Source organism: Lipotes vexillifer, unplaced genomic scaffold, assembly GCF_000442215.2.
Source record: "Lipotes vexillifer unplaced genomic scaffold, Lipotes_vexillifer_v1.1 scaffold665, whole genome shotgun sequence".
NCBI classification, from domain to species: Eukaryota; Metazoa; Chordata; class Mammalia; order Artiodactyla; family Lipotidae; genus Lipotes; species Lipotes vexillifer.
In genome coordinates this window covers 417,848-445,793 of record NW_006790302.1, presented here as the reverse complement: position 1 = coordinate 445,793, position 27,946 = coordinate 417,848, and the positions used below count along the sequence as shown (strand labels likewise).

The following is a 27,946-nucleotide window of genomic DNA, read 5'->3' as shown; positions in this document are numbered from 1 at the left end:
GTGAGCCATGGCCGCTGAGCCTGCGCATCCGGAGACTGTGCTCCGCAACGGGAGAGGCCCAAGCAGTGAGCGGCCCCCGTACCGCAAAAAAAAAAAAAAAAAAAAAAGCCCAAGTGGACAAACCAGCCGAGAAAGGAGGCGCTGGCCTATGCAACAGACAGCTCTCCGGGTTCAAGACCAACCTCAGCAAAACACTGCTACTACCAACTCCACCTTTCTGAGACTGCCTACCAGTTCTGAGTCCTAGATGTCAGAGAGCTAGAAACAGGGGCAGACAGAGCCCAAGGGAAAAAGAGAAAGTGGAAAAGGGGAAAGAAGACAAGGAGGACATAACCTAAATTCAGGCAGAACCCTCACCATGTAATTCATGACTCGGAGTCATGACACTGAAATAAAGTATCCAAAAAAGCCGAAAGCAAGAGCGTAGCCCCTATATTTTGTCAGGGAGTACAACAGGAAACTACGAACAGAGGGAATATAATGCGGAGAACAGGCGATGGAAAAGCTGAGATGCCAAATAGAGTATATGGAGAAAAGTTAAGGTCAGTAACAGGAGGAAGCAGCCAGCACTCTTAGGCTGGAGTGAGGGCGGGGCGGGCGGACTTTCTGTAAAGTTCCAGGTAGTAAGAATTAGTGTCTGCCCCAAGTACTCAACTCTGCCACGTCAGCCAGAGGCAGTGCATACACAAATGAGAGCAGCTGCATTCCAATCAAACTTTATTTGCAGAAGCAGACACAGGGCTGAAGTTCAATGACCCCTGGGCTAGAGAGAGAAAAAGAGTAAATGCTAGGATCAGGGTACAGAAAAAAAATGTGGCACTAGGTACAGGGATGTCTTCTACCTTAAACGGCTGACACATAATTGCATAAAACAATGGGTCAGAAGAGGAGCCATGTGAGAATAAATACGTATCTCAGTGCAAATTATCTAAAATAAAGAAAATCCATAACTAAAAGGGCACTGTGGTCACTCATAATACAGTCCCAAATGAAAGGGCAAGGGTGTGGTCTGTATATACGCAGATTTCCTGAATACAGTCAGTGACCCATCAATTCCATATTTTATCATCGTGTTTTTATCCCATTAGACTATTTGATGCAAGAGAAGTAACTGCTGTTAGTTTTCTATCTCTGTAACTATGATATACATTAGAAAGTGAGAAGTAAGATTTGGAAACAGATCTATTCACAGAAAAGACTGTGCACAGTAAATATCTAAAAAAAAGTAGTTATCTGATTCAGGTCCTTTTAAATAAGATTTTCAGTTCTCTCTTTAAAAGGCTCATTAGAAGAAAAACAAAGGCTTTTGTATGAAACCTAAAGCTATTTTTTAAAGGCAATCTCTATGTATTTACTGTATTAAAATCAAGGTCAGTATCAAAATCAAGGAAACGGGGAATTCTCTGGCAGCCCAGTGGTTAGGACTCCGTGCTTTCACTGCCGAGGGTGCAGGTTCAATCCCTGGTTGGGGAACTAAGCCCACGAGAGACCAAAAAAAAAGAAAAAAAAAGAAAAATTTAGGAAATGCTTTAGAAGACAGTCCACAAAGACTCTGCCATTCTGGGTCCCTCTAGATGATGCAAAATTATAAACTTATGGGTCTAAGAGCAATTATTTAAATAAAGTTAAGTTATTATAAGAATAAGATTGAGGTGAAAGAGTCAATGACATTTTATAGGTAATACATCACTTAGGACTAGTAAAATTTTAGACACTCATAGTAAGTACTCTTCCTTATATTAAACTTCTGTTACCTAATTTTTAAATATAATATGGAAATCCTAAAAAAAGAAGCTTATAGTTTAAAAATACCAAGATAGGTTGATCAGGGTATTTTAACTACTTACACAGAAGGTTAATCACAGAGTCTATAGATTTTCCACATGACTCATTTTCATAAGCTAAATTAGAAGCTATCTCATGTTTTCCTCCAAAACTGCAAACTCTAAGCAGCAAAATGTCAACCTAACAATTGAAACTCTTCACCAATATATAAATGGCATCTCTCATATAAGATCGCAAGTAGCTTTCAATGACCTATATTCATCTGAGGTTTTATTAAACATTGTATTAGGTTTGGGCATTTAGTCTCTGAGCCCAGTGCACTGAAGTCAAAATTCTAGAAACTACAATGACAGGGAAAAAAGAAGATGACAGTTCCAGGATCCTCCTCTGTTCCTTTCATATTTTTGATAACATTTTTCCTCCCCCTCTTCATTCCTTTGGTGTTCTTCCTAACCTCTGCTGTCCTCCTCTAGACTCCCATATTCCCCAAGCTCACAATTTTTCTTTCTAGCCTTTATGTTCTTCCGCAAACTGCCAGTGCTCTTCCACAGGCCGGATGTCCCTAACTAAAGATGGTTATTGATGTACAGTACCAGTGTTTTAGTGCAGCAGCAGAATCAATAAATGAGAAAATACTGCTTTGTCAGGTTTCGCCAGAGCATGCTGGGAAACTTTACCGCTGCGAATGGTTACAGCAACTCTTAATACATGAGAGGGAGAGCTGGGCGCCCTTCTGTGGAGAGAAACGATGTTCTTCTACCCTCTAGTGACTATAAAGGAATAAGACAAAAGCTGGAAGGAATTTTTGAGACCACTTCACATGATTACTTACTGCCTCTGAAGTTTATTTCTAAAAAGAACCAGAGTCTTGGAAACCAAGTGAACAGGTAGGATTAAAACAAACAAACAAACAAAAAAAAACCTTAGCCTGTTTATTTTTAAAGTGCTCAAAAATGCAAAGGATATACATTTTAGGAAGAGTCAGAACTTTGATTCCTCTGGATTTGAGAAAGCAAGGTTTAGAAAAGTTTACCTTCTTTCCTAGGAACTAGTCAGGTTACAAATCTCTCCTTCTCTCTCTTTCACATACACACGCTCTTACAAACACACGGAATCTTTGTTTCAATCTCCTTATTTTATAGAGAAGTAAACAACTGCAGCGTGGTGAGGTTAGAAATGAGAGATGGCATATGTCTGTGTACACATGTGTGTGTACAAATAAATGCATATACAGAGATTGCCCACGCACCCTCCCCTCATACACAGACACATCACGGCCACCTCCACCTTGGTTATTCCTCTTTTAAAAGCAGTAGACCTGCTAAAGTAAGTTATACATAATATTTTTGGTTTTGTTTACATTTACATTAATTTTGACATTTAGTCACTTAAGTTACAATATGTTACCTTAATAACCTGATAATAACACATCCCTACCTTGGTACACCTATATTTTTTATAAATTGCACAAAAGTATATAATTGTTTAAAAAGATACTAACAATGTAAAAAAGTCACCGGTATTTCATGGAGAAATCTTTAAAGAAACACTTTGAAAAAAAAAAAAGGTAAAATAAAAGTAATATGAAAAAAGATTGATAAAATATACCATGTATTCTTCTCAATCTTTTCACTGCCCTTATAACAGTTTCCACCTAATGGTAAATAGCTTTCTAAAGGACTAAATCTAACTGCACTACAACTCCAAATAATTCAAGCTTAATGAAGTGTAACATTCTAACACGGCCGGTACGTATAAAATGTCAACACTAAAACAAGTGTAAGTTCAAACATCTGGCTATGCCCTTATTAAATGAAATTTTAAAAGGGAGTTTGTTTCCTTTTTATTCATAACAGCAGTAAGAGGAAAAGAAAGCCTTTCCATGTAAAGGTTGGATAATAATCTTGTCTACATTTGTCTTCGCTACAAAGGTGAACCACATGATGTAAAGAAAAGAAAAAACAGCTATATTTACCTTGCTGGCACTTAACTGCTTCCGATTTGACCAACGCTAAGGATTATGTCCAGTGAATCGTGAAAAATGGCAAAATAAAAGAGAGAAATAGAGCCGTTAACAACATGATGATGTTACCATGCTAGTTAGATGGTGCAGACTACATTCAAGCAACTGACACCCACATTCTGAGGTTTCAGAGAAAACACATTTGAGCAAGAAAATAGTTAGAAACCTAGAAAAATCACATTTCTGTGGTTGTGTTACATCATTTCCTCACAGTATTCAAAAATGAAAAAACAAGGACATAGAATACTGCTCAGTCCTTACAAGTATATTTATGTTTTTATTTGCCTGAAAACACTCTAATTTTACCTCGAAAAGCAAAGTGGAAAGGCAGGTTTTTCCTACCTGAAATATCCAGATAGCACACTATAAAAATGTTTAAGAAATTCATGGACAAAGTTAGTTCATGCTTAGGTTTCTGTAGTTTTAGATACTAGAAAAAATAATTCCATTGCCCTCTGCTGAGAAAATTTCAATATTCGAAATAATAGGAAAAACAATCTGAGTCATTTCTTCACAATGAAGAAAAATAGGCTAATGTACCAGTGAGGGAGGGAAGAAAAAAATGTTCTGAACAGCCAGTAACTTCACCACTGTTCTCTTTTGATCTCTCATTTGTCGAGCTAAGACTGCTGAATTTCATCTACAATTAAAGTTCTCTCCTAACAAAATCCTCTCATTACTCCTGTCACCGTCCAGTACTGCAAAGCTCTACTCTGGCTGGTTAACCAGCTAACTGGATGTTAAAACTTGGAAAAATTTGGCAGATTACAACTCAATTATGAATCTAATTGAGCAGCCCATAGTAACTATTATGATTAAGTAAAAAAATGCCTTTAGGCAAATGACCTATCCACATTGCCAATAAGTCTCCCCAGTAAATTAGAAACCAGAAAACAAATTGTCTTTGGGGAAAATCCACTTATATTCCAGGGACCAGCAAGTAGAAACGCTGGTACAAAAAAGTCTTGAAAATATTCTTCAGGAAAAACACTTTCCCTGGTGAAACTGGAAGCTCAACCACTCAGCATGTGACCCAGAGTTATAGATACTACAATCTGGGTATGAAAATCAGTTCTTTTTGTATTTTCCCAACAACATATGAACAAATATTTTCACCCAGAACAACCACTAAAATTAATCACCATCCTGTAGGTACACATGGCTATTCCTAAATAGCCTTTTGAAATACAATTCATTTGATTTTTATATCACCAAAGACTAAAAAAATAGATAAGGAAATGACTGGAAAATGAGTATTACTGTCTGCTTACTACAGTACTAAGAGCTACCATATATCGGGTGTCTACTCCGTGCTAAGCACTATATTTGATCATGCTGATCTTCACAAACCTATAAAATAGATAATCTTTCTTTTAAATCCACATTTCACAAATTGTAGCTGAGAATTAAGTAATTCTGTGAATTTGACCTGATCACTTAACTTCTCAAAACTAAAAAGAGTGGAGTCGGGATTCAAACCCAGGCAGTCTGATGACAGAGCTCATAATTATAACTAAAATCCTATTTTTGCTGAGAAAAAGAGACAGAGGGCAGGTTTATCAGCCCTCCACCCAGTGCCTTACCTCCTAACTGTACCATGCCCGTATGCACTTAAATCCCTGGCCCTGAGGGTCAATTCACAGACATTTAGCACATGTTAAGATTTTTATTGGCTTGGCTCTAAAGCAACAAAGACTGCCTCAATGACAACGGGAAGAAATACGGGTACAAAACCGAGAATTCAAACTGAAATCTCTCCATCAGGCTTTAAATTGAAATGGAAATTTATAAACAAATTATTCCCAAATAATCTCAGTCTCCCGTGTTAGTTACCCCATTTAAAAACCCAATAGAAGAATATCTTTAAATACTAACTTAAACTCAATGAAAAGATCAACAGTTTTCTGATACCTACTCTATCCAAAGGGCCCCTGATAAGCACTGTAAGTTGAATAGCCACACATGGCCAAGGATAAATTATTCCTTGCTCAGGTATACTTTGAACAAGTATATAAACAGAAAAATAACACTACCAGTCAGAACAAATAGAACAGGCATTACCATTATTATTATTTCTATAATACCCCATTTTATTTATATATTTACATCTATATACACACACATACATATACATGGATATGTATATCTATGTATGTACGCTCGTATATAAAGTAAATAGATTGTACACTAGACCCTGCCAGACAAGCAAAGAACGAAGAAAATGAGAAATCGTACCAGCAAGTAGATAATGCGTACCATCTGACAAACTCTCAAAAACAGGGCGTGGAGGAGTCAAGGAAAGAAGGGCCAAACTAAATAGGATGACAAGTGTGTCTCCTTTTAGGGCTCTGAAAAGATAGGCTTTGAGATGTTTTCCAAAAACAAACTCAAGCTGCATTGAGTATTAATTGCTCTGCAATTTGAAATAAATTTTGACTGAAATGGCTCTACTTAAAAACTCCAAATTTTGGCAATATTTCAACATATTTTAAGTGCCAGTAGTACTGCTAAATACGATCGAATACACTACAGAAAAATCCACATGTGGAATAAATACACAGCTATTATGCAGCTGAAATATGCAGCTATCTTCATGAGGTCATTATCCAAGTTTACAAACCCCACTTAAATATGTAAGAAATTTTCAGAACATATCAGCTGGCAATTATGCAACCACGTGGCAAATAATATGCTCATTTCCATGGCATGTCATTGTAACCTGGCATCCAGCTCAAGGAACCGGTCACCTACTGGATGCCCTGCCACTGAATCTGATGACAATGCCATCAAAACTAAGAGAAGTTAAAGGAAGTCCCGCCGTCACTATGTTGGGTAGAAAAAAAAATTATTTTTGACATGAATTTAAGACATTTTAGTATCAAAATATCAATGTTATTGAGGCCTCAGGTTTTAACAGTGCCACTTCTTAATTAATAAATGGAGATCTCCCCCCACCCCGCAAAGTTATCATCAAGTAAATGCTCATAAGTAAAGAATTCAGATTAAAAATAGCAACTGTTTAGTTGACCCTCTGGCAATTGAAAAATCACTGTGCAGTTTTTTGGTTGTTTTTTTTTTTTACTCCTTTAAACTATCTTCAGTGAGTTTACTAGTAAATCACTCATGATTTTCATCATGAAAATAAATTACAACTAACTGCAAAGGTAATGTCAAAATGAAGAATACTCTCCACACTGACCCCACTGACTCAATTCAAGAGGTATTACTGGAGGCCTACTTTATAAACAGGCTTCAGATTTTCATACCAGATTCTAAACATGCTGAAATTTTAACACATCTTTGTCCTTTTTCAAGTAGCTGTTTTTAATTGGCTTTTGAAATACCTTTCAAATAAATGACAATCCAAGATGCTTTCATTCTCATTTTCATTCTTGGAATTTTAAGGTATAATACCAGAATATAAAATAAGATTACAGTTTGTATTCACATACTTGCTCCCCAAAACAGAGTCCCCATCATACTGTCACAAAATCCAATGCTTTTTGATGTTACAGACATCTTTAATAGGTAATGCATTAACTAGAAATTACCATGTAACAGACTAGAGAATATTAAATGTGTGTCTTCCCAGAAGAACTCTCAATAGAAAATTTGGTAGCTAAAAGAAAAAGGAAGATGAAACGGAAATGCTGCAAATGTATACTTGATCACCTTAGTAATGTACAACACAATGACTAAATCCTGGGAACAGCTTTTCATAACTAAATAATGCCTAAGTCATCTAGTACCTAAGAAAACAGTAAATGGAAACCTTAACATTTAGAAAAAGCATATTTTGTATGATCTGTGACAAGCAAACCATAAGCAGCAAAAACACTTAATAACAGCAATAGTATTATTGCTACAATATTAGTAATGTTTACATCCCTAGCCAAAATAGAGATCATTCCTTACTGGATTTCCTTCCAGGTTTCCAAAAGAAAGGGTGTACATTATCACAGATAGGTACTTTAAGTCTCTATACAGTTTTTCCCCCTACCCAAATAAATACAAAAATGTCAGCCATCTGGCAACCCAATTATCAAAGAAAAGTTGCAACGGAGAATTTTAAAAAGAACAAAAGGGTCACACTCACGTGTCTCTTGAAATCACACTGTTTTACTACTAGGTTCAAATTTAATACAATCACTCCCATGTCATCTTCTAAACTGTTTGGATCTTCCAATTTTAAAATATGTTCAGTCGTTCTATAAGCAAAAAGCAACAAATGATGGTAGCACTTATTGGTAGTACTTTATAGCCTTAGAATACATCAGGAGCTTATGATAAAAATCTCCTACCCCTGAACAGGGGTGAGACACAAGTTAAACAAAGCACCAGATTCAGCGGAAATAAACCAACCATCTTCAGGGGTAGAGAAACTGTTTGGCATTTGCCTAATTCAACAGTCGGTCAACTGATTCTTCTCCCCTACTGCCCAAAGAAAATGTAAATACTTGTTTTAATTTTCAGGTAAGTAGGTTAATGAACACGAAAGTACAAAATTCAATACACCTTTTAGGTTATGTTATAGGAGATGTACTATCTGACCAATATATATTTGGGAGCTAAAAAGCAAAAATTATAGAAAAACTCACATTTTAAAGCACTCTTTCATTTATTCTGATTTTGTCATTTGACTATCTTGAGTTCCCTCTAAAATTCGCTAATAACAACTAGATGGTAAAATTACAATACCTGTTAAGCTCAAGATCACTCAGAACGACAAATGCAGAACCCATGAAATCAGATGTAGTTAAATCTCGATCATACACCTACAAAGAAGAAGGGGGCCAGTAACACACATTAATATGGCAAACCAACTGAGTATATCAAAGTATGGATAAATGCAATAGGCTGGGAATTTTGAATTCAGTCTTGTAGATCTAAAAGTAATTTGCACAGTATAAAGAAGAATTTAACCAAGCTGATGGGGGAGAACAAAATTATTCAAACCTGTGCATTTTGCTTACTATGGCCAAAATAACAGAAAATACTTTTAAGGCAGTATTCATATGCATTAAGATATTATGCACAATGGACCACTCTCTGTGGTTTAAATGGTCTCTCATTAAAATTTAGTATTTTCCACAGTGAGCAAATCTGCCAATTAAATAGAAATTTGCTAAATATTCTATAGCAATCCCATCCTGCACTCAACTCATGCAGTTTTAACCCAGATGTCAGAGCAATTGATGCTTACAACCGGTAGCTTACAGCTCTCTGAGAAAGGCTTTAGTACTTGTCACCACTGCACTGGCAGTAATATTTCTTCCACATTCAGTAAGTTTAAATACAATCAATGGAGATATTATTTTCACTCTGCTAGATCTGAGAGTAACATAGAGTTTGACCAAGGGTATAAAGAATCCCTTCCATACTTATATTTTTAACCCAGTGCTTAGGAATGATACAAGAATGAATTTGGGGAAGTTGACTTTTAAGAGGGCGAAGATGGCTGAGAAATAAATGTTTTTAATAAAAGAGCAGATTTGAAAGTCATCTGGGATTACCTTCACACGCAGCTTTTGATCAAGGCTTTGTATTGGCAATAAGACTATTTCGTCCCAAACTGGGTTCAAGTTCTTATATATGACTTTACTTTTGTACAGAGTCTTCCCATTCAGCTTAAATTTCACATAGGGATCACTCGTGCCTTTAAATGAAAAAGAGAGCAAGACAGGTTTTTAAAATATACGTAAAAAGCCTAGGATCTCCATTAAATAAAGATTCTTTCCACGCTCTCCAGGCTCAAAGCACTTCACTGAGCACACCCAGAACAAATGTCTCCCTGCACAGAGACTGAAGGCCCCAGAGGTGGAGAGGGGAGAGAAGTGAAACAATCTGGGGTAAATGACTGCTTCTTCTTTGCCTTTCCTGGTAGAATATAAATGGGCTCCTTGAGCTTTTTCTGTTTGGTTTCGTTGTGGGTATGTCATCACTCTCCTACCCACAAAAAATTCAAGAAATAAAATCCACCAGCACCAGCCAAGCATCTCAGGAGTCCTGGGGAGAAGCCCACTCCTCCTAAGAATGGCAGTGAGTCAGTGAAAATGGAAAGAAACCATTTTCAAACATTTGGCCAGATGGCTGACTCAACAGAACCCTGTACTTTATAATATAGTCATAATAAATCAATCAATCCCTGGAACCACCGACTCAGACGCCTGGGGACTCAGACCCCAGAACCAGGGGCATAGAGATTAAACTGACAAAGTTGCCATTCTTCGCCCCGCCCCCGCTCCGCACCTGCGGTAAAGCAGAGAACATTGTCTCCCCCTGGCGAGCTGAACGCCCCTCAACAAGGTCCTCCAACCCGCCGGCCTCGGGCCAACACCCTTGACCAGCTGCCTCCTCCCAGGAAGCTTTGAAAAGGAATGAATAATGTACCGCTATAGCCACTATGTCCAAAGCAGAAAGAAGGGCCAATGATGGACCCTTCTCCACATTTTTCAGATCAGTTGAGGAAAAAAAACATGCCCACAAACATAATACCAGGATTAATGTGTTGTGCAAGTGTGCCATCATACTTGGGACACAGAAGAGTGACTGGGACATACTTGCACATCACTACCTAGTGAAGGATGAATAAAGGAGGCACAAATAAATGAATAATCCACGAGGGCATGAATGAAGGCTAGCCGATAATGCTACAAAGAAAGGAAAAAAATCTAATTTGGGGAGGTATGCTGGTATAATTCATTGTGAACCAGACTCTGAATAAGTGCTCAAAGACCAACCGTCTGTTTTGTTCACTGACACATTCCAGGTGCCTTGGACAATGCCCAGCAGAGGCCTCCACAGATTTACTGACATGAGTTCTTGATGTTAAAGTCAAGCCAATGTAGTCTAAGAATATTACATCAAAAATTAATTAGGCTACTCTGTCACAAACATTTCCAACTCATTAATACCCACCATGAATTATTTCAATCTTTTTTTTTTTTTCAGCTCTTTCTGAGGTTTCTGCAGAATGGAAAACTCCTGAGCATGAATGCAATTCTTATACTAACTATTCTAACTGGGAGTCATCACTTGGGGGCAAGATAATACACATTGGCTAAAAGTCTTAACAGAGTAACCAAGGTATCATTTGGATAATTCAGCCATTCCAGTATGACAAGGCTGCTAACTTTAAAACAAAGAAATCAAGTTACAAATATACATATATACATATTCGGCACTCACGTTTTAAGTTTGTCAACAAAGGGGCAGAAACCCAGCAGTCTTTACTTTAAACCTGGACACACACGTACTCGCACACGCTCAAGCAGCAATTCTGACCAGGATAGTAAAAATGAAGGCATCCCCAGCCATTCAGTGGGATAGTGACTAGTGAGTCAGTAATCTGTCCATACCCCCTCTTTGAGAGTACAAGAGAACACCTGTGGCAAGTCAGATTTTAACAGTCATTCTGATATATATAGATAAAAAAAAAAAAAGTGGGGGGAAAACTCTAATAAAAAGAGGCCTTTAATTAAATGAAATTGCCACTCTGGGATCAGGCCTTCATGCTTGTCAGCGTGCTCTCAAAATAAACATCTCAAAACCAGGCCTCGGTGGTGTCACTTTCTCACAGGCAAAGCATACTGGGTAATCCCCAGGCATCTTGACAGCTACATAATGTTCAAACTGTTTCACGGGTGAATGGCAGCAGTTGCGTGAAAGAAAATATTAATGTCTGGAATTAATAGAAAAAGGGACCAGGGTTTACAAAGCCAAATAAGGAACCAGGGTGTCAAGTGAGTATAGCGTTAATTGTTAGGGAAAATTTGAGAAGGGGGGGCAGGGGGCACGTAGTGATTTTTCCTCTCTGAGCCTAAGTGCCTCACTGTCAGGCAAGTGACATCTTAACTAGGCAGGCTCTGAAAAGGGGTCACGGCTCAGGAATGCAACGCCCAGATTATACAAATGATGAGATGACACCTGAATGGGTGGACTTTAACCTTTTTTTCACAGGGCGCTTCATAAACAATGAGGCTCCTTGGAATAAAGAGGTAGTGTGGAACTTTGGGAGGAGAATGAAACTAGGAGGCCGGAGATGGTGCCTCCCTCCTGGGGTCGCCACCCATTCTGCCATGTGGACTCAACAGAGTCACGGAGCCTCAAATTTGGAATATGTAGCCATCACGCATCCAGAGCCGGAGCTTCCTGCTCCCGTGCAAAAGGTACTGTGGTTCTGTGTGTGCTGAGACAGACTGACAGCCACGCACTGGTCCTCCAGAAATGCTGTGCCAGTTCACACTCCCGACAACAATGCAGGACAGTCCTTATTTCTGCTCATGATGCTCTGGATGGTCACGCCTCCCTCGACCCTGTACCTGTCAGGCCTGCTAACATCACTCACATGCCACAAACACAGGTTGCCTCAGAGCATGGCTCAGTGTTACAGAGTACTAAGGGGGATGTCAAAGGAAGATCCATCCCAGAGCTTTTTCTTCTGTACCTGGCGGGCAGCAGGCAGATGGTATATATAACCCAAGGCCCAAGAGGTAAGTGTCAAAATAGAATAGAACTTGGGGGGCATGCTAGTTCACAGGTGGGAAAGGTTAGCTCCAGCTGGGGTATCAGTGGAGGCTGAAATAAAGGAGATGGGAATTGAAACATGGGCGGATCTGGCCAAGCGGAAAAGGACTGAGGCCATGTGGGCTGGAGGAACCGGCTCCGAAAGGGGAAAGAGGCCAAAATGACTAGATCTGTGCGGTGCCAAGCAAGCATTTCAATTCATCCAGAAATTAAGGGGATAAAATGTATAATGAGAAAGTTAAAAAACCCCAGTTTTGAGTCAGACTGAAGTGCCTTAAAAGTCACAAAATAAGGAGTTAAGTTTTTGTTCTGTAAGAAATATAGGGAAGTTTTGGTTTTCCTGTTCTTTTTTTTTAAATTTTTTAACAAGTGTAATACATGCTCATGATTCTGAAAGGTATGAAATGAAAACTCTCCACCCTCTTAATCTTTCCTCATTCCCATTCCTCATATGCACCAGTTTCTTGAGTGTCTTACAGGAAAAAATATAAGAATTGTTTTTAACTCGAATGTAATCATAATAAATGCACTGGACTCTGTGCTTTCACAACTAAAGTACCTTGAAGCTCTGTTCACATCAGCAATACAGATTCACCAGTTTTTCTTTTTCTTTTATCAACTGCATACATTTTCATTGTGTTCTTGTATCTTAATTTATGTAACTAGTTACCAAATAATAAACATTTACATCACTTCCATTTTTTTTTTTTTTTTTTTACTAGCACAAACAATACTACAACAAGCATCCTTGTATGACTATCTCTGAGTTCATATGTGATTATATTCAAAACAAACAGCAGGGCTTCCCTGGTGGCGCAGTGGTTGGGGGTCCGCCTGCCAGTGCGGGGGACATGAGTTTGGGCCCTGGTCAGGGGAGATCCCACATGCCGCGTAGCGGCTGGGCCCGTGTGCCATGGCTGCTGAGACTGCTCTCTAGAGCCCGCGTGCCACAACTACTGAGCCCATGTGCCACAGCTGCTGAAGCCCATGCACCTTGAGCCTGTGCTCCGCGGCGAGAGAGGCCACCGCGATGAGAGGCCCGCACACCGTGGTGGGGCTTGTCCCCCTCTCGCCAGGGCTGGAGAGGGCCCGTGCGACGGCGGAAACCCAATACAGCCAAAAATAAATAAATAAAATAAATAAATTTATTAAAAAAAAGAAAACTGCAGGGCAAATGAATGTGTCTTTTCTGGTTCTGACAGCCATTGTCAAATTGTTCTTCCAAAGTCTGTCAAAATTCCACCAAGAGTCTTCCACCAAGAGTATACGTTTTGTATTTTTTTTCTTTACATGCTCACCAATATTTGATGTCATAAACCTTTACTTTGAAAAACTGGCAGGTAAAAAAAAAATAGTATCTCCATTTTTCTCTATCATTAACATTTAGAGTAAAGCTTAGGATCTTTCATATTTTAGTGACCTACATTTGTCTTTCTTTGTCAGGGAAATTCTCACTGATATCATTTACCCATTTTTCTATGGGCTCAAGGTTTTGTCTTTTGCTTATGGATTTGAATGAGCCCTTAATTATGGAAAGCAGCCATTGGCTGTAAATCTTGTCATACTTTGTTTAGACTTACCTTACTTCTTGCAATAAGTTATTTCCGTTTTTATTTAGGCAAATTTACCAGTTTTATTTATGGCACTGTCGTTTAACATTCTGCTTAGAAGAATTTTTCTCACTAAAGGATTTTCAGTTAGTTCAGCCATGTTTCTTTCCACTGATTTTGCAGTTTTCGTTTTTTACACTTAACTCTTTGGTCCATCTGGAATTATTTGTGTGAGAGGGAAGGAAATTCAGGTTTACTTATGAGTAGGAGAGTAAAATGATCAGAGCCACGCTTCAGAAATACAAATCTGGCAGCAGCTTATAATTTAGAAGGAAGAAGAAAAAGGCTAAAGCGAAGAAACCTGGTAGTTGAGATAACACAGCACCGGGGAGTTGAGGAGACAGCTATACCCAAACTATAAGAAGCACCGATCCAGGGTTTCACAAAGCATGAGCCATGGAACACTCATACCTCGAGGTGCTCCACGGACTGAAAGGGTTACGTCATCAAAACCACTGGGAAAAGCTGTTTACTCTTTTCTTACTTGGAACTTCCCTATGTAGAGTAAAATATTAAACACTGCTAAGAACTGTATTAATGACAAACAGAAGCAATAATAAAAACAGCTTAAAACTTTTCTACTCTGTATTTCATAAAATTATTTAAATATAGAAAACATTCTACTTGGGGCGCCTATGAACGTAATATTAAACTCCCCCAAATCAAAGCTCTGGAAGGTGAGATGCATGCCCAGAGTTGCCTAATATGCATGGTAGGTGAATTATATGACGATATGATAAATGAATAAACTTTGAAGTAAGATGGGTATGGTGGATTAAACTCCCAGACCTTCCTTTCAGTAACTGTATAACCTTAAGCCTCATAATTTCCTCAAGCCTTACCATCTTCACCTGTAGATGGAAAAATGCCAGCTTTGTAGAATTATCTTGAGAACTGAGTGAACCACTATACTTTGATAACAAGAGGCTCCAAACATTTACATAGTATGTGCTTCTATTTACAGTATTACTACTCAATTAATTTAAAAGGGGAGAGTGTGTAACAATGTATGCAGTACTAATTAAATATTCACTTACTTTATTTTAGCTGTCCAAGTAACATGCACTGATAATTTGTCTCTATATGTCCCTTCTAAAGGTGTGATGTTTACAACCCCTTCTGTCTTCAAAAGTTGAACAGAAAATTCCTTATGTTATATACTTCTCACAGGGATCCCACATGGTTTGGGAAAATTTCATGAAACAATCTGAGCTGTCTTGGAAGGAATGGGCCGTTTAAAATCTGAAAGTCACTAAGTATTCCTGAGTACTAGCTACTGCCCCACCTACAGTCCTAAGGAATTCATTAGGATTTCAGAGAACTTTGCAGGTATAATCTTATGAAAATAACAGGCAGCTCAATAAGAAGGACACATAACTCAAGTTTATCATCAGGAGAGAGTCATCAAGAACCATCATATTTGAAGATTCTGTTCTCTTGGCATTCGATTTATCATCCCAAGGGGCTATTACCGGATTGAGTGTGTTATGGAAAAGATGGGCAGTATTAACAGGTGAAATGGTTGAATAGAACAGACAAAATCACATGGACTGGCTCAAGAACTAGCCCAATATGCAAATAAGATACATCTGTAATGAAACTCCAATTACCAACACCTTCTCTTTGCTTTTTTCTAGTATAACAGCTCATGGCCATGGTAGTAGAAAAAGCAGAAAGTCAAGATTAATTAAAAAAAAAGAAAGAAAGAAAGAAAGAAAATTACCACCAGCTAGAAAAGCTTACTATCTTGATATGCACCGAGACTTTACACACACACACTTTCCACAAAAAGGAATCAGCCTTCATATTGTATTCTTTTACCTGCCTTCTTGTCAATAACACATCTGCCCCCTTCCATGCCCGTAAGTATATTTCTATAAATCAGTTTAATGGTCATTTATGTATCTATTTGTGTGTGTGTGTGTATATATATATATATATATATATATATATATATACACACACACATATGCACTATATCATATAGTTTATGTACTATATCATATAGTTTTTTTAAAACTAGCATTCTTAATTTAAACTAAAAATCCAATGCATTGAAGGCGAAAGCTGTATTTGTAGACAAAACCTACTTATTTGTCACCAGCAAAGCTCATTTGCCAAGTTAAAAACTTCAGCCATACAGGCTCTCCAAAAGAAACGTGGTCTTAAGCTAGAAAAGTTTCCTAATTAAATGCATTTCTCAGAGTTGTTGTTTGTTTATGAAAGGAAATGATCTCCATAATTTTACACAAAATTCACATTTTGTAATACCTGAGAACTTTTCTCAGAGGATCTTAAGAGTTCAGTTTCAAGTCAATAATTATTTACTAAGTCTTTAGGGAAACTGAGATACACACAGATGAATTCATTCTGCATAAAAAGTATCTGAACACATATGAAAAGCATAAATTTGACTTTTTTCCTATCCTCTGGCTTAAGAGTAATAAGATTCATTATATTTATACACATATCTTTAGACTCTTTGCAATATATATACCTATTTGGAATGTTTCTTCTTGCCAGAAAAAGAAGTAAATCTGAGTTGTTTTCATATGGGATCCATAAGTTCTGACTTTCTCCAAGGGTGGCTAAATAAGAGCCAGACGTGATTTCAGAAAACAAGCGAGTGATGATTTTTCAACAGCTGCTGCTGCCCTCTAGCAGTTACACTGAGACTTCCAGAGCAAGCCATGTCCAATTGCAGCTTTCTTAACAGACCCCTTCAGAAACCATAATGGGCCTTATGGAAACTCAAGGGCGTTCTTCCTCAGTCACATGGGACAGGAGAAACAACTTTCCCTTTATAGAGCACAGTCTACTTTACTTAAGAGAGCAGGAGATTCAAGTCTAGCAGAATTCCAAGCCAGGCTTTATCCACTACAATTAAATGAAGGGAACATGCACATTCCCCTTCTCCTGCACATGGTGGCTACATGCTTCTGTTTTTTTGGTACCAACCTCAGAAGAACAGTTTCCTCCCAGACCATCTAAAGGCCTTGCTGGCCACCTTCTGTCACTTAGCACATCCTGGTTGAACCACTCCTGAACTTTTCTCCCAGTGAGATTGACTCCCCTCCTCTTGGGGAGCCCACCACGGACAACAGTTTAGCGGCACCTTGGACAAGGCTTGCCCATGTCTGAACCCTGTGATGTAGTGTACCAAATAGAGAAGAAGGCAGAACTTCCCTCCTGCCAAGGGCAAAAAGTACGCGAGCCTCTCACTGTTGTGGCCCCTCCCGTTGCGGAGCACAGGCTCCGGACGTGCAGGCTCAGCGGCCATGGCTCACGGGCCCAGCCGCTCCGCGGCATGTGGGATCCTCCCAGACCGGGGCATGAACCCGTGTCCCCTGCATCGGCAGGCGGACTCTCAAGCACTGTGCCACCAGGGAAGCCCGAAATCCATTTTTTTGAAAGATCATCCAGTGACCAACTTACAGTGAGATTGAGGATCTGAATTTACCAATTTTACCAAAACTTGCTTATTTTAACTATTTATAGTTTTACCAAAACTGTTTATTTTGACTATTTTTAAAGTTTGTATAGAATAAACAATGGGAATTAAGAGAGCTGTGGAGAGTGAGGTCCTCATGGGGCCTTCAGATTCTCCCCCTGTACCATGCTCCCCCAAAAACTTCCTTCACCCCACCCCAAGACTTCCCTACCTGCCCTACTCTCTGCCTGTTCACCACCTCTGTTCCCCCTTATATTCTTTTTCTGTCTTTAGTCATCCCCTTTGTGGGATCTTCAGCTTAGGCCAGGCCATGTCCATTCCTTTCTATCATTTTCTTTGGCCTGAGACAAATTAAATATTATTTAAGATGCTATTCTGGCTTTGTCTTCAGAGCCGATTAACTAATATGACCCAGAGACCTCCCAAAGTTGTTTTTTTGTTTGTTTGCTTGTTTGTTTTGGGGGTACGTGGGCCTCTCACTGTCGTGGCCTTTCCAGTTGCAGAGCACAGGCTCCGGACGCGCAGGCTCAGCAGCCATGGCTCACGGGCCCAGCCGCTCCGCGGCATGTGGGATCTTCCCAGACCGGGGCACGAACCCATGTCCCCTGCATCGGCAGGCGGACTCCCAACCACTGCGCCACCAGGGAAGCCCCAAAGTTGTTTTTTAAAGTTCTCATCCAATAATGTTACACACTTAATTTTCTAAATAGATGAATGAAAAACACTGTCAATATACTGATGGATTCAGTAAATGGGCCATTTGGTGAGTAACAGAACAAATTGGCTTTTGTTGAAGTGGTCACTAAGAAGAGATGCCTGCACCCCTATTCTTGATGAGGTGATTAGAAGTACACAGGGGTGTAAACTCGGCTCCTCATCCCTGTTGCGGGACCTTGGCAGGCTACCAAAACCCACCAAGTGGAGGAAATCCAACTGCTACCTGGGTTTCAGGATGGGTGTTTGCATCTTTAAAGTTTCAAGTTTGCTAATGAATGAGCATCTTTCTGAATAAGCTGACCAGATGTGTCTTCGTTGCTCCCACACAAGCACACCAATGATCGAGCGCCATCTGGTGCTCAGAGTAGGTACTCCAATGTGAAGCAAAGCCCCAATTTTTGCAAAATAAAAAGTATTAACTGTGACCCTTCAGTACAGTACAACTGTGATGTGGTGCTGGCACTGGAACAAAACAACACATCCATAGGAATAAAAGAGAAATCCAAGACGCAGACCCTCATATGGACTGCATTTTAATACCCAATTAAAAAGTGGCCATCAAATCATTAGGGAAAGGAAAATTTAGTCCTAGTTAATTAAATACCCATTTGGCAAAAAGTAAAACGAAGTTCCGACTCTGGGCCAAGAAATCAAAATAAACTTGATACAGATCAAAGAGATTAATGAGAAAAATGTAAAACCAGACAGAAAAGAATATAGGTTAATGCATATCTCTCAAGAGAGAAAAGGCCTTTCAAGGTACAAAAGCAAGGAAGAAAGGAAACTCTCCAGAATAAAATTGTAAGACTGGAAAAGAGGTTTGCAACAAAAACTTTATAAACAAAATTAAAAGGCAAATGACAATGTAGAAAAATATACATGAACATATCCAGGAACCAGGAGAATAAGCCACAGAGATGGATGGAGTTGGCTGTGTACAAAAGAGAAGCAAATATCTCTTAACCAAATATATCTCAGGGTCCAAATTTCTCTGCACAAATTAAGACAAAACCAAGAAGATACTTCTTCTTTATCAAAATTGACATAGATAATCTACACACAGTGGTGTTGAGAAACGGGAAGTGGAACACTCATATGCTCCTGGTGGGTGAGCAAAATAGAGGTGTTTCTCAAGAGTGAACTGGCAATTCTGTAAAGTAGAATCTTGAGATGTCAGATCATGTGACAGAAAACATCCGATTCACTGCAATAAATGACTTGCAAAGAAATAAAGTTTGACACACAGATGTAGGCACAAGAATGTGTTCTGTAGCATTATTACTAGTAATTAAAATCTGGAATGATAACCTAAACTGGCACATTAATTAAACAAAGAGAGGTGTACTACTGCTTTTAATTTCTTCTCAAAATAGAACTTTTAAAATACAGAAAAAATATATATGTGAAGCAAAAATAGCAAATCATCAAGTAATTTGAAGTCAGATCTTATTTTACTTTAGAACTCAGTATTTTTTTAAAAATCAGATCAGTGTAGTACATTCAGTAAAAAATTCCAATAAGTAATGACCTACTGGGATGACTTCATCCACACCAAGCTTTAGCATGTTGGTCGCTATGAAACTTGAGGGGTATCTTCTGAGTCAAATTTAAGATGAAGAAAATAAAACCATCAATTCACAACGGGGTTCTTATTCAAATAATGCACCCTTAAAAACTACTGTCTCTTTCATTTCTGCTGTTGCACTGACAATAAATCAGGAACTGGTCTCAGAAAACAACCTTAACCAACCCTTTGCCCTGCTGGCAGTGGGCAGGAGGTTAGGAGTACAAAATCTAAAGAGAAAAACAAGAGGTATGCAAACAGTGGGACAAATTATCAAGAAACTGGGAAGAAGGGCCCTAATAAAATTGGCAGAAATGCCACAAGTCATTGCCTTTCCCAGAGGGAAAACACAGAAATAAAACTGAAAGGAGAATAACTAGAACCAGACACAACAATAATAATAGCTCATGGCCACTGTACATGGCTATGTCACCCCTCCCACACACACATCCCCATAAGCACACGCACCAGGTTAAACCCCATAATCACTGCTGGATGATGTCTGAGCTGGTATTCAAACTCAGATGGTCTGTGCCCCGAGTCTGTGACTCTGACCCACTGTCCAGTGCCCCCAACACTTCCCATCCTAGCACAAACAAGGTCATCTGTGTTGGCCAGCACAGAGTACACCGAAGAGACTGCTGAGGGGCTGGCCCAAGCCCACAGAGCTGCCCGGAGGCAGAGGGGTGAACCCTCAGTGCACCCCATTCACAGCACACCTGCTGGGAAGCTACATGGCTGATCTCAGCATATAACACAGAGTTCTAGAAACATCCAGCCTGTCCTCCAATCACAGCTGCAATGAGGAGAATGTTCTTCTCTAGGTCTAATACAAGAGCATCCTTTCCTTTTTAAAGAAGAAATATATAATCATAGAAATGGTACAATCTTTAAAATCAGCCTACTAAATTGCAAGAGGCAAACAGGACCCAAATCGGAGGTGCCTGACATTTGAACATTTTGGTAGCACTTTCGTAATTTATTAAACCCCTATTGCATGGCCAACTTTTCACACTAATGGGAGATCTTTAAAAATTTTTGTCTAAACCATTCCTTTCAAATAGGAAAATGACTTATCCAATGCATTCTTCCTATAATCTGCAAAAGTACCTGTCCCTGCTCTAAAAACAGCTGTCCCAGTCTACCTGGGCTGGGATTAGAGAACCGTTTGCTGGATGAATGGGTCACAAATTGTCATTGCCTAAAACTCACAGCAAGAAGACGACCATGAACCCTCAGCCCTCAGGCCTACAGCTGAAGTGATGTGTACGCCCTAGTGATGTTGCAGTGAACTCCTGCAACGGACTTTTCTTTCCCTTTTGCAGTATTGCAATGTGGCCACCAGAGGGCATCAGCAACCCAGTATGCTAGTGCACAGCAGGACACTATGCAACTACCCTTCACATCAACAGAAAACACAGGGTTTCAATGAAAGGGCTGTTGTTTTCCAGGAATTAACGCTCCGGGATTTAAGCTTTGAGTGGAGCATTTTTTCCAAGAAAAGAGGCCTGCCCATGTCACATGGTGCTCATGCCAGGCCTAGAAAACAGGGCTGCTGGCATTAGCAATACCAGTTCAAGGACACCAAAATATTTTCTTGGCCATATTCCCTTTCATGGGACCCTGAGCCAGGGTTCAACACTCTCTATATGTCAACCAAACTGTGAAGCAGTTAGACTTAAAATGAATTGGTCTTTTTTTGTTATTGAGCTGTATGAGCTGCTTGTAAATTTTGGAGATTAATCCTTTGTCAGTTGCTTCATTTGCAAATATTTTCTCCCATTTAATTCAAAAAGAGTCATGTACCAAAATGTTCACTGCAGCTCTTATTTACAATAACCAGGAGATGGAAGCAATCTAAGTGTCCATCATCGGATGAATGGATAAAGAAGATGTGGCTCATATATACAATGGAATATTACTCAGCCATAAAAAGAAACGAAATTGAGTTATTTGTAGTGAGGTGGATGGACCTAGAGTCTGTCATACAGACTGAAGTAAGTCAGAAAGAGAAAGACAAATACCGTATGCTAACACATATATATGGAATCTAAGGAAAAAAAATGTCATGAAGAACCTACGGGTAAGACGGGAATAAAGACATAGACCTAGTAGAGAATGGACTTGAGGACATGGGGAGGGGGAAGATAAGCGGGTAAGCTGTGACAAAGCGAGAGAGTGGCATGGACATATATACACTACCAAACGTAAAATAGATAGCTAGTGGGAAGCAGCCACATGGCACAGGGAGATCAGCTTGGTGCTTTGTGACCACCTAGAGGGGTGGGAGTGAGGGAGACACAAGAGGGAAGAGACATGGGAGCATATGTATATGTATAACTGATTCACTTTGTTATAAAGCAGAAACTAACACACCACTGTAAAGTAATTCTACTCCAATAAAGATGTAAATAAATAAATTAAATTAAATTAAATTAAATGAATTGGTCCTACCACATTCCTTCTACTTTACCAATCTCGAAATTATGGACCCCCAAGAGTTAACCAGACAATGGCTCAGACGGAGAACTTAATACAGGTGTCTGGTTTGGTCAAAAACAATACAGTCTGTAGAACCTCCCAGAAAAAGATTGGGAAGGAGACGGGAAATATAAAGGAGTAAAAGGAAGAAGTTGGGATGAGGGAGAGGAGTGGAAAGATAGAGCAAAGGAAAATGAGGTGACAGAAAAGGAGGGAAGGTGTGACCAGCAGACAGGCAACAGGGAATAACCGGGACAGAGCAGAGAGACAGGGAGGGCTCGGGTTTTCTCCTAGAGATGGCTTGGGAAGATGGGCTTCAGGAAATGCCTGGGCATTTTACAGCATCCAAGTAAGGCTTATTCCTAGAAAGACCACTGTAGCAACCCAAGTGGCCCAGCAAAGGAAAAAAAAAAGAGGCTGTTAATTAGCACAGAACTCTCCAACAGTGGGTCAAGTCTAGTCAAAGCTGAAGGACTACATGCCAGGGAATCGAAGAGAAATTCCTGAGGAACTGGAAAATGACCTGTAAGAGGCAATCTTCTCAACGTGGCCACACTTCCAGAGGGACCTCATCAAAACCTCTCAGTGCTCCATGATACTGGTCTTACATCCACAGTGACTCATAGATGGACAGGCATGTTCATGACAGCAAGGTGAGTTATTGCTTAGTCACTCACTAACTCCAGTTCTTTTTCATGAGCTGTGGGTTTTGCTGGGTTTACTCAGTGTACACACACACACACACACACACACACACACACACACACACACTCGCCCCTATCTATCTATTCTGTACAAGGGATAGAGGAGTTGACAGCTAAAGACCCTGGGATGCTCTGGGTGGTGACTACATAACAGTACATTCCTGACACCATCGCTAAACCTGTACATTGTTTAGAATTAGCAACTTCCTAGTATAACAAACTTCACCAAATCTCCCAGAAAATCTCAAAATCACAACTTGATAGTCTACTTAACAAACCAGCCCCGTGTTTGAAGCCAGAGAAGTGAGAGATTTAGATAAAATGTTCACAGCACTCTTTACACCAGGGAAGGCCATCGTCCAGCCCCTGGCTGATGGATTCGTAGCCCTGTGAGAAGTTGGGGGGATCCCTGTTTCTGAGAGGCTCTCCTTCTTTCTGGATGGGCCAAGTGACAAAGTTTCTAGTCCTCAATCACAAACCCTATAAGGGCCTTTGAACATCCTTTCTTTAGGTATGGCAGAAACATCTTTTCCTGAGAGATAATATGATGACTTTTCACTTTACTGCCCAGTGAAAATATAGGGGGAAAAAAATGACTTTTTACTACCCAACATCTCTAGATTTTTCTGCATTATTTTATGTCACATTACTGAGATGTTTTCCAGATACTTCATTTGAAAACATGAGCTTCACAACTTGATCACTTCCTCATTAGCTTATACCTCCTTATTTTAAATAAAGATGTACTTGGCTACTCTAAAAAGCAGCTTCTCCAAGAGAAAATCCAAAATCAGATCATGATATTCTAGACTGAGGTCAGCAAATTTTGGACATGGGTAAAATCCAGCCTCATGCCTGTTTTTATAAATAAAGTTGTACTGGAGCATGGTCATGTCCACTGGTTTACATATTATCTATGGCTGTTTCGTCACTAGACCAGCAAAGTAGCTTTCACTAAGTTTATGGACCTATGCCCCATAAACTCTAAAATATTCATTTCTGTCCCTGTACAGAAAAGGTTTGCCAACCCGTGTTCTAGATGGAATGTTACCTACGCAGCAATGACTATGTAATAATCCAAAGAAAATGTTGACCTCTTCCCTCAGCAGGGAATGATTCATCAAAAAATATTTTTTCTCCCTAAAAATTCACAAAGAGTGATGGCACAATTGGGTTAAATATCCTGGAGCAGGTCCTCTGTAGTCAACGGTGCAACACATTTCAACAACACTTTGAAGGCATCCCTGTCATAAGTGAAATCAGTATTTGGTCAAATTGATTATATTTTAGACAAATATAAAATACATGATTGAATATATGTAAAATAAAACATAAATCAAAATCAACTCCTATGCTGAAGACGGGGCATAAAGAGAGAGCACAAGGGTACTAACAAATTAACCCAAACTAACAGCCAAGTGTCCAAGGTCACTGATGGGAAAGCTGACATGGATCACAGGAACCAGCTCTGCAGTGGGAGTCAGGATCATGGGCCAAGTTCATTATCATTATTCATTAATTACCATAACACGCACACTATCATTTATTGACTATTTTCTCTATGTACGGCACTATGTTATATACACTTTCTTTTTTTCAGTTCTTACAACTACATTATAAGGCAAGCTACATCATGCCCATTTTGCAGATGGGTAAATTCCACTTGAGAGTGAGTGAGTCGCCGTCGGAAATCACAAGCCAAGAAGTAGATTGGAATGTCTCATTCCTCCTCTTGTCCCCCAAAACCACCCATTCTGGTGAGTCCTGCCTCAGCCACTGCCTCCCTGCAAGTCCCTGGTCAAGTCACTTAGTCTCTGTACTTTAATCACCTGAATTAGGACTTCTGTTAAATGGGTTGCTTGTATGTAAGTCTTTTTTTTCTGGACTCTATCACTAGGTCCCAGTCAAGTACCAGTGCGATGCTCATCTCACTGAAGGGACTGAATAAACGCTTGCTGAGTCAAGGTGTGAGTGAAGGAACTCTGTTCCCTCCTGGGAAGATGTTTTCCCTTTCACGATAGTCTTTTAATACTCCTTGTCTTTAAGTCCGGCACTTAAGTTGGATTTCCCTAATGAAGAACTAAAATGTATTAAAAGCATTCTATGTATAAACCTCCAGTATGGCACAGTAGGGCATACGAAGATGAATAAAACGGTTACCCAGCTAATATAGCACTAATAGTAACAGGGATGACCAGGCATTTATCCAACTGAGGGTAAAGGTGTATGGTTTATAGAGGTAAAATTTTCATAGGACCTAGATGACAGGGAGCTTATGTCTGTGAAAAACATAAAAGACTAGATAGAAATGCCATGTGAATAGATCTTGAAGGATATTTAGTACTGAAACTATCGGCTATCGATCCCATATCCAGAGAATCAGAGAACATGTGATACAGCATAGTGTAAATTCATAGATAATTCACAAGTCCTTTTATATTTGGTAATTTGGCACATCACACCATTCTCTGTACCTAAGTATGTTAATGAGGTGAATACCAAGTTAAATTATGTTCAGAGAATACAAATTGAGTAAGAATGCAAATGCATAATGAGGTCCGGCCCCAAGAAAAGAAAACGCTGTGTCTAATCGGGAATTGAAACTCTCCCTTCCAGGAGACGCACGTGTTTCTGCTCAAGTGCTACCACCCAGTGTCTAGAGCAGTGGTCCTCACAAGGTGGTTCCTGGACCAGCTGCATCGTGATCACTTGGGAACTTGTCAGAAATGTAAGTTCTTGGGCCACACCCCAGACCTACTGAATCAGAACCTCTGGGGGTGGGCAATGTGTACTTTCATAATCCCTCTAGGTTGTTCTGATGCTCACTCAAATTTGAGAACTACTGGCTGAAAGGACTGTGCTGGATAAAATTCTGAGGGTGGGCTGGGCTCCATAGAAAATACTGCATAGCAATAAGCCATGTCAGTCCGGGGCAAAGGAGACAAGCACAGGTGCCAGTGACTATGATCCCTGCACAAATCAACAGTGGGCACCAAACATGCCCTGATCACTACCTTAATACTTGTGAAAATCGAGCAGTCATGAACACAGTCACAGTAAGGAAGGCACACCACACTGCAAAGTCTAGAAGAAGCACTTGCTGAGAGGGGGATGTTTTCTTAATAGATAACGATTAATCTTCCCAATAAATAAAAGAGACAGGAACGATGTTACTGGTTATAAAAGATATAGGTGCTAAAACAGGTTATGATCTAGATGCCTTACTAGGAATTTATCCTTGGATTATATTAGGTTGACACAAGATAAAGCCAAATTGTCATATGATGCTTAACTCTGATGAAACTACGAAGATAGAGATGCTATTGACGGGATTAGAGCACAGATTACAGTCTCTCCTTTGGCCCTGAAGCAGCGAGGTGTGGAGTAGCACACAAAAACCCTATTGTTTCGGTCATTTTCTGATGTAGGCAATGGCTCCCCCGTCATCTGCCAAGTTTACTGACTGTCTCCTGAGTATCTGTTGTAAGGGTACTGGTGTGATATATCAAGGGTGGTGTGGCCAGATCACTCACATCAATTAGGGATAAATAATCAGAACAGATGGCAAAACTGGAAAAGGGGCAGCTGGCCCTGGAAGAGGTCCAAGGCCTGGGCACAGCCCCGAAGTTACATATTATGTTGGAGCTTTCCAAAAATTTACAATACATGTATTTTAAAGGTTTAGAGCACTTTCTTTCCAGTAAAGTTAAATACGTTCTCTGTGGAACACAGTTCCAATCTCCAGATAAACTGTCCCAAATCGAGCCCCATAATGATCATCATTTGACAGAAGCATCCACTGGACACTGCAGGTTCTGAGCAAAAGTCAGGATATTTGTGGGCAGGCACCTCACTCTAGTTTATGATCATGTCCCTCAGATGTGATTTCAGGTACAAAATTGCTATCTGCCCCAAATCATTCAAAATAACCTTAAGAGAGCTATCTATTAAGATGCAGACATTTATCGTAACAGTACACAATGACAGTACACAAGAAGTTGCACAACTGATGGGTAAGAAATTATAACTTTGACAGAAAACACTATTTACCAACAAGTAGAAAGTGAAATTTGTTCACCATTTTGAAATCCTGAGAAATTACGAAAAGACAGAGAGAGAGAAAGAGAAAGAGACAGAAAAGAGAAAGATAGTAATTTTGTTTCTAAAAAGTGGGTATATGCAGATCTAAAAGATGGAAGTTGGTGAGATCAGATTGATGGAAGAACCCACAGTCCAAAACAGGAGCAGTAGAAAGTCACAGCAGAAAAAGTTTCAGGGGCAGAGGTGGGCCAAGAGGATAGGATGGCAGGTGAACCAGGGATGCTCCAGCTTGGAGGCAGTGGATACAGGAAGCAGAAGATGGCCTGAGCAAGTACCATGGTGACTGGTTGGCACAGCATACATAGAGCAGCTGGATGGCCCAGCACAGCCCTGTCCCTTTGGTGCCGAGCAGTGACCAGCAAAGGCACTTGCAAGCAGGAAAAGTGAGCATGGGCAGGAAGCCACTGAGGAAGGTTTTCCATGACGGGGCATCACCAGGAGCCGGCCTGAACGACTGGCTCTCCCTGTCTGGCTGCATGTCCCAATCCTGCTTATGCTCAGTGAAGTCAGGACACAGTAAGCAAAAACAGCATCCATAGATGGCAACAGGGACACACAAATAGAAAGAGGAGCGGAAAACACAACCCAAGGATATCCGAGGGACAAAGCACCAAACAGGAGATTTTCAATGTATACTTAATGCTCTCAAACCTGATGGCAACATCTCATGCATGAAATAGACTGTTCTAAAAATGAAAAAAAAAAAAAAAAGCCAACTCAAAAGACGAACAGAATATCACAGTGGTCATAACAACTGATGAGAAAACAGTGAGCTGGAAGGCCCGGCTGAGGAATTCTTCCTGAAAAAATAAAGTAATGGCAAGAATGAGGAAGAAAAAGTAAGAGACACAGAAGACGAAGGGAGACCCATCCTCCGTTTCACAGTTTTTCCAAAACAAAGTAGAGAGGAACTAGCAGGACAGACTGGCAAAGACCTGGAGAAGACACAAAATTCTTCACTTTTTTTTTTTTTTTTTTTTTTTT

At 39.8% G+C, this 27,946-nt stretch overlaps 1 protein-coding gene across 1 annotated transcript in view; it reads right to left on the bottom strand.

Annotated features, from left to right (window-relative positions):
* MCTP2 (multiple C2 and transmembrane domain containing 2) overlaps positions 1–27,946 on the bottom strand; it is a 190,938-nt gene that overhangs the window by 138,171 nt on the left and 24,821 nt on the right. The window contains exons 4-7 of the mRNA XM_007463535.1: positions 9,322–9,464; positions 8,507–8,583; positions 7,905–8,016; positions 3,761–3,796 (exon numbers count right to left, since the gene is read on the bottom strand). Of these exons, the coding sequence (XP_007463597.1) occupies positions 3,761–3,796; positions 7,905–8,016; positions 8,507–8,583; positions 9,322–9,464 (368 nt within the window). The remainder of the gene's footprint in view (positions 1–3,760; positions 3,797–7,904; positions 8,017–8,506; positions 8,584–9,321; positions 9,465–27,946) is intronic.